The sequence below is a fragment of the Numenius arquata genome, chromosome 1 (genome assembly GCF_964106895.1).
Source record: "Numenius arquata chromosome 1, bNumArq3.hap1.1, whole genome shotgun sequence".
Taxonomy (NCBI): Eukaryota; Metazoa; Chordata; class Aves; order Charadriiformes; family Scolopacidae; genus Numenius; species Numenius arquata.
Genome location: NC_133576.1, coordinates 70438782 through 70453672, shown reverse-complemented (window position 1 = coordinate 70453672; position 14891 = coordinate 70438782). Strand labels below are relative to the sequence as shown.

General features: G+C 49.1%; 1 protein-coding gene across 1 annotated transcript in view; it reads left to right on the top strand.

The window, feature by feature from the left end:
* Nucleotides 1–863: 863 nt before the first annotated feature.
* Nucleotides 864–14891, top strand: part of LONRF2 (LON peptidase N-terminal domain and ring finger 2) — a 32715-nt gene continuing 18687 nt past the window's right edge. The window contains exon 1 of the mRNA XM_074149164.1: nucleotides 864–1665. Within this exon, the coding sequence (XP_074005265.1) occupies nucleotides 864–1665 (802 nt within the window). The remainder of the gene's footprint in view (nucleotides 1666–14891) is intronic.

The following is a 14891-nucleotide window of genomic DNA, read 5'->3' as shown; positions in this document are numbered from 1 at the left end:
TTTTTTTCCTCTGAGAGCCGTGGGGTTTGGGACTTTTTTTTTTTTTTCTTTTTAAAAATTATTATTTTATTTTTGTTAGCTATTTAAGAGAGAACACGCGCTCGCTTTCCCGGGGACGGGGGAAACACAACCAAACAATAACCGATAAGACACCCCCACCCACCCCCCGAGCCCGGCAGCCGGGCGGCGCCCGGGGGGGTCCCGGCGGCGGCGCCGCGGCCGCGCCCGGCGGGAGTTCGGCGGAGGGGAGGAAAGAAAGAGGTGGGCGCGCAGCCCCGGCGAGGAAGCGGTTAATGCCGGGCACCAGGAAACGGGAAGGAAGAGGCTGACCCAGCAGGAGCCGCACAGCGGAAACACACTACCCTCCCCCCCCCCCCCGCCCCCCAACCACCCCGCTCCGTCCCGTTCCCGCTGGGAGCCGCCGGCGCCGGCGGGCCGGGCGCACGTGCGGGCGGGGCGGCGCGGCGGCGGGCGGGCACGTGCTGCACCGGCACCTGGCGGCGGCCGCCGGGCGCGCCCCTCCGGGAGGGAAGGGAGCGCTCCCTCCGCCCCGGGGGAAGGCGGTCGGAGGCGGCTTACACAACTGGCCGCCCCTTGCATAAGCCGGCAGCCGTGCCCGCGGGGGCGGTGCGAGCCGCCCGCCCCCCGCCGAGCCGAGCCGAACCGTGCCGTACCTCCCCCCCCCCCCCCCCACTGCCGCCGCCGCCGCCCGGGAGCCGCCCCCCTGCTGCAGCGATGTGACCCGCCCCCTCCCTCCCGCCCTCCCTTCCGTCGCCGCCCCCTCCCAGGAAGGAGCCGGAGTCGGCAGCGCCGCGGGCCCGGCATGGAGTAAGGCGGCCCGGGGCCGGCGGCGCCGCGCGGGCATGGAGCTGGGCCCGGGGCCCTGCGCGCTGCCCGCCCCCCCCGCCGCCGGGACCGGGACCGGCTCCGCTGTGGCGGCGGCGGCGGCGGCGGGGGGACCCTGCGCCGAGATGCTGCAGGTGGCGGAGGAGGCCTTCCGCGGCGGCAACTTCGAGCTGGCGGCCGAGATCTACGGCTCGGAGCTGGCGGGGCTGCCGCAGCCCGAGCGGGGCCTGTGCCTCCGCCGGGCCGACGCGCTGGCGCGGGCCGGCCGCATGGCCGAGGCGCTGGACGCCTACGGCGCGGCGGGGCGGCTGGGTCGGATGCGGCCCGAGGAGCTGCGGGAGCTGGCCGAGAGCTTCGCCCTCAGCATCCGCGACAAGGAGCTGCGCCTGCCGCCCTGGGGGAGCGGCGCACCCGGCGGCGGCAGCGGCTCCGGCGGGGCGGAGAGCGAAGGGCTGGGCGACCCGGCGTGCTGCCGGCCGCCCGAGCTCTTCGCCTGCCCGCTGTGCCGGCGGCTGCTGTGCGAGCCGGTCACCCTGCACTGCGGGCACACCCACTGCCGCCGCTGCGCCGAGCCCGGCGACTGCGGCCGCTGCCACCGCCCGCGCCGACCCGCCGAGACCGCCGCCGCCGCCGCCTCGCCGCCATCGCCCGCTGCCGCCGCCCCCCGGCCGCGGGTCAACGTGGTGCTGGGCAACCTGCTGCACAAGTGGTTCGGCCCCGAGAGCCGGGCGCGGCGGCTCCGAGCCGAGGGGGACGCGCTGCGGGAGCGCCAGGAGCTGTCGGCCGCCCTGGAGAAGTACAACCAGGCCCTGGAGATGGGTGAGTGGCGGCGGCGGGGGGAGAGGGAGAGGTGGGGGGGGGGGGGGGGAGGAGGGAGCCCACCGGCCCCCGGGGAGCAGCCGGGAGGGGAGGGAATAGGATGGGATGAGTGGTGAATGGTGGGAGAGGGCAACTGGGGGAAGTTTTAGAGGATGAAGCCTCCCAGCGGGTCTCCTCAACCCCCCCGCTATCCCCCTAAGTGAATGGCTATTTTCGTTCCCCGGTTATTTCTGTCCTTGCTCAGAAGGTGCCTGGCGTTTAGCTGCCTGCAGTCGATGACTCATTATGCAGTGTTTCTAGAAAACCCGCTTTCCCATTTGTGGGGGAAACCAGCTCGTAGTAAAGGCTACGCAGTAGTGGCCGCCTTCAGCCTGACGGCGCCTTTGTGGAAGAAACCGGCGTGTGGGTCGGACTCATTCAGCTACGTGCAGTTCCAGCTTTCAGCCTTTGAGAACACTTAATGAAATTATCAATAGGCATAAAGGCTCAGAAAATTGCCTTTATCTTGACGCCGTGCAGCATGCTGAGGATAAATCTGCATTTTGACTTGTGGAAATCGCCCGCCCGTGTTTTGAGTGTAACCCCTTTATAGGCAACGCGTTTTTTTCTGTGCAAAGTACTCTCTGAAGAGTCTGGGTTTAAAGAAAAACGGCATGGGCTGCCTTCCTCCTCTGCCAAACCCATGGCAGCCTTAGTTTATCAAAACTAGGTTGTTCTCGGTCTCTGTGCCGAGTAGTAGGTGGATCCTGCTGGCTCGGTTGTAGCCGTGTAGTAATGCTTGTGTGCCTGCCTGCTCCCTGCTTGTTTGCACTGTGAGCGGTAGGGGTGGTGTCCATGAGGATCTACAACGCCTGGAGAGAGGCATGGAGCTAGGAGAGCTGGGATCTCGGCATATCTTCCCCTCTGGGATCTGCCACTCCTCCAGTCTGAGCGTGATGGATGTCCGGTTTAATTGGGGAGGAAGGGGGCAGAAAGCCTCGGTTGTGTTGACGGAGGCAAAATCCTGCGGGTAAATCCTTTTGGAAGACAAATGTCGAGAAAACTGTGCCTCTCCTCTCTAGAAGAGCTCTTTCCCCACTTTGAGTAGAAATGCTTTTCTCGTTCCTAGTTTTCACGTCTAGGGACAGATGACTCAAATTTTTATTTTTATTTTTTTTTTAACCTTTTTACTGTTGTGCTGGCTGCTGTGGAAGGAAACACATCGTTACGCTAGTCCCTGACTTGCTTTCATTTTTTTGCCACGCTTGCATGATAGGCATCTGAAATACAAGAGTTTGGGCTAGCGTAGCATGCTATTGACCTGCGGCTGATGCTGGATGTGGAAAGCACGAGTTTTGCTATTTATTCCACTTTTCCAGCTAGATGTGACAAGTTTTCAGTCCTAGCTGAGTCTCCCTGTAAAACTATTATGCGCTTTAGCTGAAGTAATCCCTATTAAAGTAGGGCAGGACGGAGAGCTCAAGACAGAAGGTGAAGCGGAGGGGAGAGGCTTGATGTAGGTCACTGGTGGATGCTGTGAGTTTTCAGTATTTGAGCCTTTTAAAGTTTTGGGTTCAGGGTCCCACTGCTGGGGAAAATAGTATCTTACCAATGAAATAAGTGCTTGCTGTGATTTTTTTAGAGAAGTGTTTCTTGCTGCCGTGTGTGCTTCTTGCTGTGTCTGCAGCGGGGGTGGAAGGAGAGGGAAGACCGTAGCGTGCTGCTAGCGCTCTCACACAGCCTGTCCTTCCTCCTCCTGTCCCTGCAGCATGTATCTCCAGCCATGGCCGCTGTGCGTCAGGGGCTTGAGGTAACTCCCTTGCAGTGTCCTTATTTCTGTCTTCTGGGATTTCCCAAGCATGCTGGGAATTTGTTCAGAAACTCCTCACTCCGTCAGTGAGGCTAAAATTGCTCAATAAGATAATTTATTATTTTTAATTCTAATTTAAAATGATAACAGGTATCTTGCTAGCTTTTGAAATCCTAAAACCATAGGCTGATGTGTTGTAACTTCCCAGTAGTGGATCCAAATTCCCGTTGCCCACCCCCCAGCTCTTCACCTTTTTTCCTGTTTTCGTGTGTGCTGATGCCATTTCTTCCAAGTCAAGCTGCTGTCTCAGCCTCGTGCTCTGAAATTCTTATCACATGCTCATCAGGTACTGCCTTTTGGCCTGCTGGAGTCGCCGCCTTGTTTTCCAGCCAAGTAGCACAGTAAATAGGAGGGGGGAGGGGGGGGAAACACCAAACCATGGCTGTTTTCTAACTGTTCAGGACCTCTTAAGTATTAGCATATGGGCAGCTTGAAGTGCAGATGAACCAGTGTCGGGTCTTCAAGACTCTTGATGTTTGAAAATAACTGCTTTTTTTAACCTCCAAATGCTTATGTATTACTCCTGAGAGTCAAGGGCCTGGGTATCTTTTTAATTTCTTTTTAGAGACTGAAGATGCATGAACACCTTGATTTATACAATTGCTGTATAAAGTCAGGTAAGACTCCAGGCTTCTTGGCAGGACGGGATGTTTTTTACTGGTGTTTCTTGTGGAGTACTTTCCTGCTCCATCTGCAACAACTGGCTTTGTGTAATGTAGTATTAAAGCAAGTTTTCCAGTTACTGATTACTTAACTCGTTCTGGTTGTGACCTTCTGTCTTCTGATTTGCATTTTAGTTCTTGAGGTGCTTCAAGTCTAAACTATAAAAGGCTCCTGTCATGTAGCTAGTACACTTATTTCCAGTACAATCTGGAATATCTGCTCCTAATTTCAGGTCTCGGGAGAGGTCTGCGTGCCTTCAAGTTGTCAACTTTTTCCAGTTGAACTAGTTAGTCTTACAAAAGCTTACTCTTAGCAAATATATTCGTCTTTTGTCCTTAACTATTGGATCTGCAATGCCAGCGCTGCTCCCGTGTTTGCTCTGATAGAGCTTGCTATGGATTCAAGTGTGGTTCTGTGGGGTTTTTTGTTTGTTGTTTTTAAGGAAATCAGCTTTGCTATTTGATCTTTCTAGTCCTCTTGAGATGCCCACAGCTTGGTGATCTCTGCTGTTTTAAACAAAGTCGCGGCTTTTTTTTGCTGCCATAGATATTGGAATAGATCCCTCATTATTGCAAGGTATCTAATTACCGCAGCTTCAAAGCAAGCACATGTCAGGCTGCTTGAAAGGAAGCGTTTGTTTGCAGCTGGATCGCTCTTTGTGCCAAGCTTTATGCTGTTCAGCCATCATAATATCAAGTATTGTCAAAATCTTGCTCCCAGGGCTGTTCCCCTCACAATGAAATTTAGAGAGCCAGGGTATCAGAGGTGGGCTACCTCTCTTCCATCCCTTCTCTTGTAACTGGTCTTCTGATTATATGAACTCCTAGGTCAATTAAACTGAAATATATTATCATATATGCGTGCAGGGTTGGTTTGGGGTGGTTTTCTTTTGTTTGGGTTTGGGGCTTTTTTTGTGCAGTAGGTGCTTTCTGCACCCTTTTTCCTCTCACCTGCTGCTCTCCAAAGGAGATACTCTCTGGAGGCGCTGTGCCTGGGAGGAGTACAGTCGTTTCTGTGTTTCCAGGCTTACAGACCCTTTAAGCGGTGTGCCTGAAACTAAAGGAGGCTAGATTTCAGTGACAATGTGGGTATTTTGAGGATGTGCTTTGGGAGTGTGTTTTGGGCTTTTTTGGTGGTGTGTTGTTTTCTTTTTTTTTTTCTAGAAGGCAGTTCCCAGTTACAGAGGTAGCAGGTGGCCATTGCTTCGTAGGGAAGATAATGGATAGGGCTTTTCCCAAGTCCCATGCATAACTTGAGATGGCCAAAGACGGTATCATGGCGGGGGTGGGAGCATGACAACAAAGCTCACTCTTGGGGAATAGTAGTTATCAAAAAATGCTGTCTTGTGCAGGCCAAGTAGGAGCATATTGTACGCTTTCTGCTGGTTCAAAAATTAGATGCTTTACAGCTCTGAAGGAGACCAAGCTCTCCTTGCAGTGAGGATGTGCTCATAAGCAAAGATACGCAGAATGTGAGGGGGTTTGGGTGGCAGTAGTGGCTTGTACCTTCTCTGTGCCCTTTATGAGACAGCCTGTTAGCATCCCGTGCCTTTCCTGTAAATAAGCCTGAAGTTGCCTGCTTGGAGATAAAAAGCCCCGCAGCACTTGCTGCTGCTGTTGTTTCTATAATGACGCTGGTTCCCAAGCTGTGTTGGTGGTTGGTTGGAGACCTTGGGTGGTCTCTCAAGCCTTCGTGGGGGGCTGTGGCTCTGCCAGGAATGGCTGTGCCCCCACCGTGCCCGTCTGACCCTAATCCCCAGTGAGCTTCTTCAGCTGGGGAGGGATGGTTGTGCCTCGGCTCCCATGGCTCTCCATGCCCGCTTGCCTGCTGTGCAATGGGTTCTGGGTCCCCACACAGTGTCATGCATCATATCAGGACACCTCTCTTCCACGAGGCACGTTGGCTCCAGCCTGTGATTACCCATTGCTGCAAAGGTGTCCCTTCGGAGTCTGTCAAGCCTGGGAAGCATCGCTGTCTCAGGAGAGCAATAAAAGCCGCAGTGATTCCTTGGGGTGGTTGTGTTTACTTCTGGTGTGATGGGCTCTTTCCGAGCAGACATAGGTTTCTCCTGGGAGGAAGGATTGCTGATGCACGTACTGCTCAAATTGCCCAGCTTTTTAAATTTTTTTTTTTCTGCACTCAAGGGGTTCAGGAAAAGTTTGTAGGAAATAAAAGTTCGGCTGTATTAGAGTTTTAAAAACATGGTGGAGTTAAGGATGGATGTATATACAAAGGGGGCCTTTTCTTCCCAAGCCCTCTGTGTGGGTCTCGGTTTCCAGTGGGTAAAGAATGGTGTGGGAATAGCCAAAGGGAGGAGGTGAGTTTGTATCAAGCCCAAGGTGGTGTCAGAGGTAGCGTGCTGCAGGGCAAGCAAGGGAGGTGCTGTGTCTTGCGTCTCCTGGGGTGGAGAGCCACATGCTGACCCCCAGCCCACAGGGTGGTGTTTTGTTTCTAGCAACGCTCCAAATGTAGGAGCTTTCCTGAGCTTTGGTGGAAAGAGGAGGATCTGCCTCTCTTGGCCAGACCTCGGGGTGAGAGAGAGGTTTCTCCCCTCTCATCCCAACGGAGGTTCACCATGAACTGGCCTAATCCAAAAGAAAGCTTAATGTGGTCACTCCGCACTAATTTATTTTGTGGTCAAGTAATTCATGGAAACTTATCTGGCGCCTTCCAAATTCTGCCTTCGTGAGAATTGAATTAAGGGGACAGGGCAGGCCAGGAGGCAGCAGAAAAGAGCCATAAAGGGAGCGTTGGGTCTCTGAGGGCAAGGTCTCAGGCCAAAATACGCCTGTTCTCAAGCAGATGGAGCCTCTTGAGATGGTGTCAGCGCTGGTTCCTGCAGCCTTGCTCACTGGGCTGTTTTAGGTAGTGTGCTGGGGGTTTACCTGCTTGGGGTCACTGTACCCCCATCGCCCCCCTGTGCCAAGCATTGAGTTTGCATGGTGATGGGCTTAGTGCTGCCTCCGTGCTCCTGAGCTTGTGGCCACTGCTGTGCTTGGGTAGCAAGTTGGATGGTTTGACCTCAGTATGGAGTATCTGCAAACCGTTGTGGCCTTTGAGGGTTGCAGAGCCCTGGAACAGGCTGCCCAGAGAAGTTGTGGAGTCTCCTTCTCTGGACATATTCAAACTCCGTCTGGATGCGTTCCTGTCCAACCTGCTTTGGCAGAGGAGGTGGACTAGATGATCTCCAAAGGTCCCTTCCAACCCCTGCCATTCTGTGATGCTTGTCCTGTCCATCTCTTTTGGTCTATATAGACAGTTGTTCGTGTTGGTTGGTGTCTTTGGAAATGAATTCAATTATGCTTATGCTACTCTTGGTGTACTGGCTAGGTTGGTGGGTAGTTGATGTGTATCTTTGGCTTTTCCTTCCCTTCTGCCTCCCTTTTACATTGGTAACTCTCAAATTGGTAAAAAAAACTAGCAGTGTTGCACATAGAAAATAAGTGTCTTGCTGTATCTTTTGACCTTCCATACTGGCTCTCAAGCTGTTAAACCACAGAACTCCAGTGCAAGTTGATTCAAGAGCATCTGCTGTGGATTTTCCTGCTAGGTAAATACCAGGTTTTAGGGTCGCACTGCTTCCCAGAGAGCATGGCATAGGTAAACTTTCAACCAAGCATTCTTGGGAGTTGAGCTGAGTTCTTACAGCCAAGAGTAAGATGGCTATGGGCAAGCATTTTGCCATGCCCCAAAAATCATTTGCTGGGGCATTTTCCTGTTTTCCTTCCAAGCCTGCTTCTGAATTGTTTCAGGTACAGGGGGGAAAAGATGAACAGAATTTCTTGGTGGGGTGGTGGGACATCCTCTTGGTACTATCCTACTGCAAACCTGATGGTTGAAGGGTTTCTGGGTTAGTCGTGGGTCATGGTCAGAAGAGGCAAAGAGTCGTCTCTGTCTGCAAAGGGAAGCTGCTGAACTTTCTAAAGGAAGTTGTACTTAAATTTTTATAAAGGTGACTGATGCCATAGTATGCTTTTTATTAATTCTGATGCTGTTTGCTGAGGACTTGTGCGCCTTAGTGGTGCGCTTGCACTGAGGTTGCATTGTTCAAAGAAAGCTGCTAGAGAGCATCCGTGTGCACCTATGTGAATTATGTCTATTAAGTACGCTTTAATGTTTCCTTCTTTTGTACACTGTTTCTAGAGGATTGCTGTTAGAAGACAAGATTAGCTGTCTTTTTCTGATGTGGTAAAAAAGAGGTTGACCGAATTTTCCTTCCTCACACGGTCTTGGGAATGCTTTCTAGTTTCCATCGGTAAAGAAGCAAGTCTTTGATGTTATACTAGCCATTTAAAAAAAAAAAAAAAGTGGTAGACAGCTGTCATGACTCCTGGAACAGCGAATGGTTCAGTCATTTTAATAATTTATCATAAGATTACTTAATTTTGTAGCTCCTGAAGGGAAGTCTGACTTCTAAGTGAAGAATGAGAGAGAGTCTTTCTGAAATTACACGCAACAAAAAATAGTAGATGCTTACTGCTTAGAGGATTTGTGCTAAAAAAGGAGCTTTCCCATCCCTCTGTGAAAGTGCCTCTTGGAATCTGCTTAAAGCATGTCTCCAAAACCTGTTTGTTCTGTTTCACAGGGGCAGAAAAATGTGTAAAAGTAGGAGTCAAGGTTACCTAGAGACTGTTGCAGTAGTCTGAGTGTTATTTTTAAACTTAAAATATTTTGCAGACTTCTGTCTCTCAGCTCCCCTCACCATTTTTTTTTTACTGAGGAGGTGCTTGAAAAATAGTAGTAAATACTTCATATGTGACACTACTGGAAATGTGTCAAGTACTTTGGAACAGGAGCTCATCTCACTCCTGATTTGTAAAGAGCTTGCGGTTGAAAGCTCAGATCTTGTAGGTGCATCTCTGGAAGCTTTGCCTGCTTGCAGAGGGTCTGCTGAAGGCAGAGGCTTTGCAGGGCTGCAAGACTAGGGCCATGGTGGGCAGGAGGCTTATCCGTCACAGGCACGAAGGGGAGGAGGCATCATAGAATCTTCTAGGTTGGAAGGGACCTTCAAGATCACCTAGTCCAACCATCGATTTAACTCTGACAAAAAAAAAAAGTAAAAATCACTAAACCATGTCTCCCAGCATCATGTCAACCCGTCTTTTGAAGACCTCTGTGCTGTACAGTAGACAGTCTTTGGGTGTGGCTCCTTTTTTAAGCAGTTAAAATTGCTCATGTAACTTACAGTTATGTACCACTTGAGATAGGATGAGTATTGCCCCCTCTGTGTGTGTAACCCAGATGTAATTTCCTATAAATAATTGAACTACTTCAGCAGTCCTACAGAATGAACTATACCTACGTATCAGAAAGTCTGAAGAATGTTTGAAGTCTCTTCAAACAGCATATCCTCTCTTTCTTTTGCTGGAATAAAGTTTAACAGGATGTCTTTTGCTTGTTGGAAGGAGACATTTATAGAACTGACTTGTGCTTCCTAGTCTTGAAATTAGGTACTGCACCACTCCTTTTCTCTTTTACAAATGTATTAAGTGATTGGTTCTGCTTGAGGACAGAAGCAGTGGGGTAATAACTGAGAAACAAGAAGGTCCTTTTTGCAAGTTGCAGACAGTCAGAATTCTGGGCTGAAATAAGCTTTAACTGGAAAAAGAGAAGGTTATAGAGACCTGAGGAGTAACTGGAAGAAATGTAGTTTATGTACTGATTGTGACAAAGAGGGCAACTAGGTTATCACGGGTAAAGTCATATTATGATAGAATATCTGGCTGTAAATTGATCCTGTTCACCATGATCATGGCAGACCTAGTTGGCTGGTCTCTCCTTGCTGTGAAGCGTCACGTGTCTTTGGAGTCTTTTCCAAATCACAGGTTCGTGTGTACCTCACACAGCTCCCTGTTTCTGGGGGGGGTTCAGGACTTTTCCTCAGGTGCTTTGGAGATCAGGCAAGGGGTTGACCTCTTGGGGTGTTCTGTTTTGGTTATGAAGCTTGCTTGTTCTGTCTTCATACTTCAATCCGTAGGCATCTTGTTTTGGAACAGTCTCTGTACCTGCTGTTTGAGAGGATACTTCAGTTCCGACTCAAGCTTTGGTAGGAAACCTTACCAGAACCCCAAACTAAATGCTGGGAAAACTAGTAAGCATTGAAAATGAGTCACATTTGTGTACTTAATGGTTTTATTATACTAGTGCCAAGCAGCCACGGATGGGCTTGAGGTATGTCACCTAAACCAGTGCCCGAATGTCCAAAGGGTAGAGTGGGAACTGAAAATATAGGGAGGAGGTGTTGATTCATGCTGTTTTATCTGGAAAGAGCAGCATGCATCTAGCAAAGTGTTGAAAGATCGGGATTTTTGGATAGGAGGGAAGCAATGAGCTAATACATTACACTTAGCTCTGTGCTGGGATGTTCTTGAATTGAAGACTTCTGCTGTACCATGCAATTCATCGGGTTTGTAAAGAAAGTTATCATTGACTTTGCAGCTATGGAAACGCAAACTAAACCCTAGGTTAATGGGATCGGTCTGGCAATGCTTCTGCCTCATGAGGTACAACACAAAAGCAAGGGCACAAAGTGAGCTGCACCTTCTTTGAAGCGGCTCTTCTTCCAGGTAGCATATAACTTCCCTTACGGTCTTTCTCCTGAGTAATGGTGGGAGTGGTGATGAGCTGTGCTTAGCGGTGATGACAGTCCAGCTTTAAATAACATATGGAGCTTCCTAGCTGAGGACTTACTGAGCCTGAAATAAAACTGCTGGGAATCTAAAGCATTTTGTTCAGCACACAGAAAAATCTGTGTTAAGTCTGGGCTCTTGGATAGCAAAATACAGAGGCATGGAGAGAAGTTAGTTCAGTCTTCAAATTGTATGTTCTTAAGAATAATCTTTCAGTCAAAGTGATAATGTGAGGGAGTTTCTTGATGTCTCCCTGTCCCCCAGAGCAGAGAGCACCTTGGTGCAAAGCAGCAAGTAGGTGGATGTCCTGTATCTTTGGGTGGAAAGGTGTAAAAGAATATGGAATATTAGTAGTTCAGTTTCAATAAAATTAATTGCTTAGAGTTAATAACTTAGTGTTAGGCTGCATTGGCATACTACTCATACAGAACTCACTTAGCATTAGTAGCTACCCTTGCTGAAGCCTTAGGCCACAAGCTGTGAACTTTCACCTAGATAAGTTGAACTTGTTTTGAACTTCTACTTAATTACATTAAGGAAGGCCCTGAGACCAGTACAAACCAGGAGATAAGGAAGCTACAACCCTGCAGCAGATGCTGCAGCCTGACAGGATGTAAGAACAGTTGACGGCCCGCCTGGAGACAGAGAAAGAATCCCATGAGGAGTAAGAAGACCCCAGACCAGAAATTACCATCGGTCCAAGGGGTGTGTGTGAAGGGCGGGTGGATAGGTTGGAAGGATCTAATTGCCCAGGAATTTGTTCTGGGTCCCTCTCCATAAGCACCGTGCTCCAGCTTTCCTTGCTGCTGTACTATTTGAATAAATGATTTTTTTTAATTTTTGTATTTTTGCCTGAGGCTCTGCTACAGGAAGCCTAGGGTGACGAAACTTCCTTAACAAAGGCAAGGGAACGGTGCCCCTTCAATTCTGCTAGGGAAGTGGTGGCTGCAGCTTGTCCACTCCAGCTGAAATAGGTCTCCTCTGCTTTTTCATCTCAGTGTGCTGTGGGCTTAGGTTGTGTGTAGAGGTGAAATCCTAATCGGGCATGGACCAGCTCTGTAGCTGCTTAGTACAAACAAGCCATACTGGGATGCTCTGGTGGTGTCTGAATTGGCTTCCGTGTGGAGTTGACAGGAGAGAAGGCTTTGGCTTGGGGTGGCTTTTTGAGCTTTGTAATGGGCACTTCGGAAGGAAGAAAAACATGAAAAATACTTCATATCTGCATGAAGATAAAAGAAAATGAAATAAATAGAGCTTGATGGGACATTATCACCTCCTCTGATGGAGTCTGTGTTTTGTTACACTGGCAGCGTGAGTGTGGATGAGGAAGGCGGCCTTCCACAAACCAGCTGCTGCCTGGTGGTCCAGGCTCCAAGCAGAGGCTGGTCATGCCCTGTGCTCCTCCTCTTCCTCACTGCAGACTGTTTCAAGAGTTCCTAAACTCGTACGCTGCTATGCCTGCTGGCATTAGTCACCTGGTGGAAGTAGGTGTTAGGTTTGCCTGCAGAGTACTGTGTGCAAGTGCCTGCTTCATAATGGCAGTGGAAGGGTGCTTGGTTGCACGAGTGGGCTTACGGAGGAGAAGGAGGCTTCCTTCTTTGCGTCCTCTCTGTGCCAGAACTTCTTGCATGCTTACACTGGGGTCTTTGGTTACTTCCCCTCCTGAACACTGCCAGTGATGTAAATGCAGGGAGGTAAAGCTATGATATTCAGAATTTTTTTTGTTTTAAACAATCCAGTTATTAATCCAATAAAGGTGGACTGATGCCATCATGTTCATTGTCCCTCTTAATCAGTTTTGGGAAGCTGACCCTGGTTTTCATTTTTGCTGGTTTATTTGAATGTCCTGAATGTCTTTACTGTATCTATTTAATTATTTTATCAAATGTGCTCCTTCCTCTGTGCACCCCTACCCCCCCAAACAAACAACCCCTGTGCATCTATTTTTTGTCACGCTTACATGAAGTCTGGAGGAGAAAAACTAGCTTGCTATTCAGTTAATTACTAAATCTTGCTAATTTCTCACTGAAAAGAAAATAAATGTTTCATATTCTTTTTCAAGCTTATGAAAAGGCTTTCAGTACTGAATTGTTCAGAATTGAATGCATAACGTAACAAAGCAAGCCAAATTTCTTCTTCTCTCCAGGGGCAGAAGTTTCTTTAAAATGTGGGAAAAATTTCCCCTGACGTCCTGCGCGGGCTGACCCCTTCTAGCAAGACTGAAAAGTGTTTTTGTGATGACATTGTTTCAGTTCTGCTCAGGCATTCAGGAAATAAGTTTAGGATTGAAATAGATTTGAATAAAACGTGATTTTCTAGGAAGAAACATCAGATCAGGAGGATTAGGGAGTTCTAGCAACTTTTAAACTTGTTCTTTCTGTGCTGAGTTACTGGAAGAAACCTCAGTGGTAGTTTATTATAGTAAAACTTTTATTGTCATCTACGGTCAGTTTGCTGAATTCTCCTAATTGCTCTAATTGCCTTCCTGGCACAAGCGGATTTTGAGGAGTCTTGTTCCCTGTTAGCCTCCCCAGCTGAAGCAGCTTTTTTTTTTTTTTTTTTTTTTTTTTTTTAAAAGACTTGAATGCTTGGGCATATCTGGGAAAGTAATTTTGGGTGTTAGCTTCTGCATAAGTAAAAACACAATCTAGCAAACATCTGCAGATGAGTGCAAAGGTGGTGTGAGCGGAAAGTTAACGACTTTGGAAAATCCAAGCTAACAGCCGCACTCAGGGTGGGCAGTACTTGATGGTCTCAAGGAGGGTCCAGGAGGTGGAGAGCCACCAAGCCCCTTGGCTGTGGGCGCTGCTTGGGCCAGGGTTTGTCTGGTGCCGTGGGATTGCAGCTGGGATGGAGGGAGGGAGCCACATGGGAAGACTCCCGAGACCTGCGGCTCCATGGAAGTCTCTGTGTCCCGGCTGCCCGGAGCTGCAGATCCTGGGAGCCTCAGCGGTGGATCCCTGATGCTGACAAGGACATAAATTTTGCTGTGCAGCTGCAGGCTCCCAGAAGAGTTTGATTCAGGAAATGCCATCTGCTGGTATTGTGGAAACAGCAAAATATTCTACGCTTTTCTTTTTTAATTTAGCCTGAAATAATAAGTCATTTTGTAAAATAAATCTTTTTTCCTTTAACCTCCAGAAGAAAAAAAGAGTGCGTTATTTTAAAACAAACTATTGGCTATTGTGCAACTTTTTGGGTTTATTCCAAATAAACTTGACGGTTACTATGGCATACCGGCATATAGCAGTGGTCACAAACTCCTTATGTCCTCAAGCCCTTTCCAGCCACCTTCTGTGACTAATTTGTTTCACCACAGCACACGCGGTGGCATGGAACAGCTCAATTTCATGGTGCTTATAGAAACTCTGTAGTTATTTAGGGTGTAGGTAGATACTCGCTTTTTCTTCCCACTTCCACGTGTACCCTAAATTGGAGTCAGCCAACGGAGGCCACGGTTCCACTGGCAGAATATGAGTTTTCAGTCCACCTAGCCTTACCCTGGGACCAGCCATGGACCCTCTTGGGACGGTCCCACTGGCGGCAGGAGGTTGGGGACGAGGGGACAGATGGGTTGGGTGCAGAGCCGGCGAGCTTTTGGGCTGTGCCGCTGTGTCTCCCAGTGGGATGAGCTTGAATGGAGGCGGCTGGGCACTGCTCCAGCCCCAGCATCTTGTCTGGCTGCTTTATCTCCATATAGAAAACCTGTTATACTCTAGTCTCATAAATACTGCTGTCTTTAGCAAAGCTGTTGGGGTTTTTTTTGTTTTTTTTTTTTTATCCCTTCCTTTCTCTCTCTGTTAACTAAACATTCCTTGCCAGTTACTCATTAAGATGGGCCACACCTTCTGCTTTCTGTTTGAGAGTCAGTGAATAAGAGGTGCCAGCCTTGAATACATGTTGCTTTTTCTGATTTGACTTGGGGTTGGCTTTTTTCAGTAGCCTGTTATTTTCCCTTAATGTTGTCGAGAGCCTTTGGACTTTGCTTCAGGAGGACTTGCAGGCTTTGCCACACCGTTGTGCTTGGCAGTGGCTTTTTTTGCTGAAAACTTTTGCAGCAGAGTCAAGGTGCTGAAAAAGAGCCG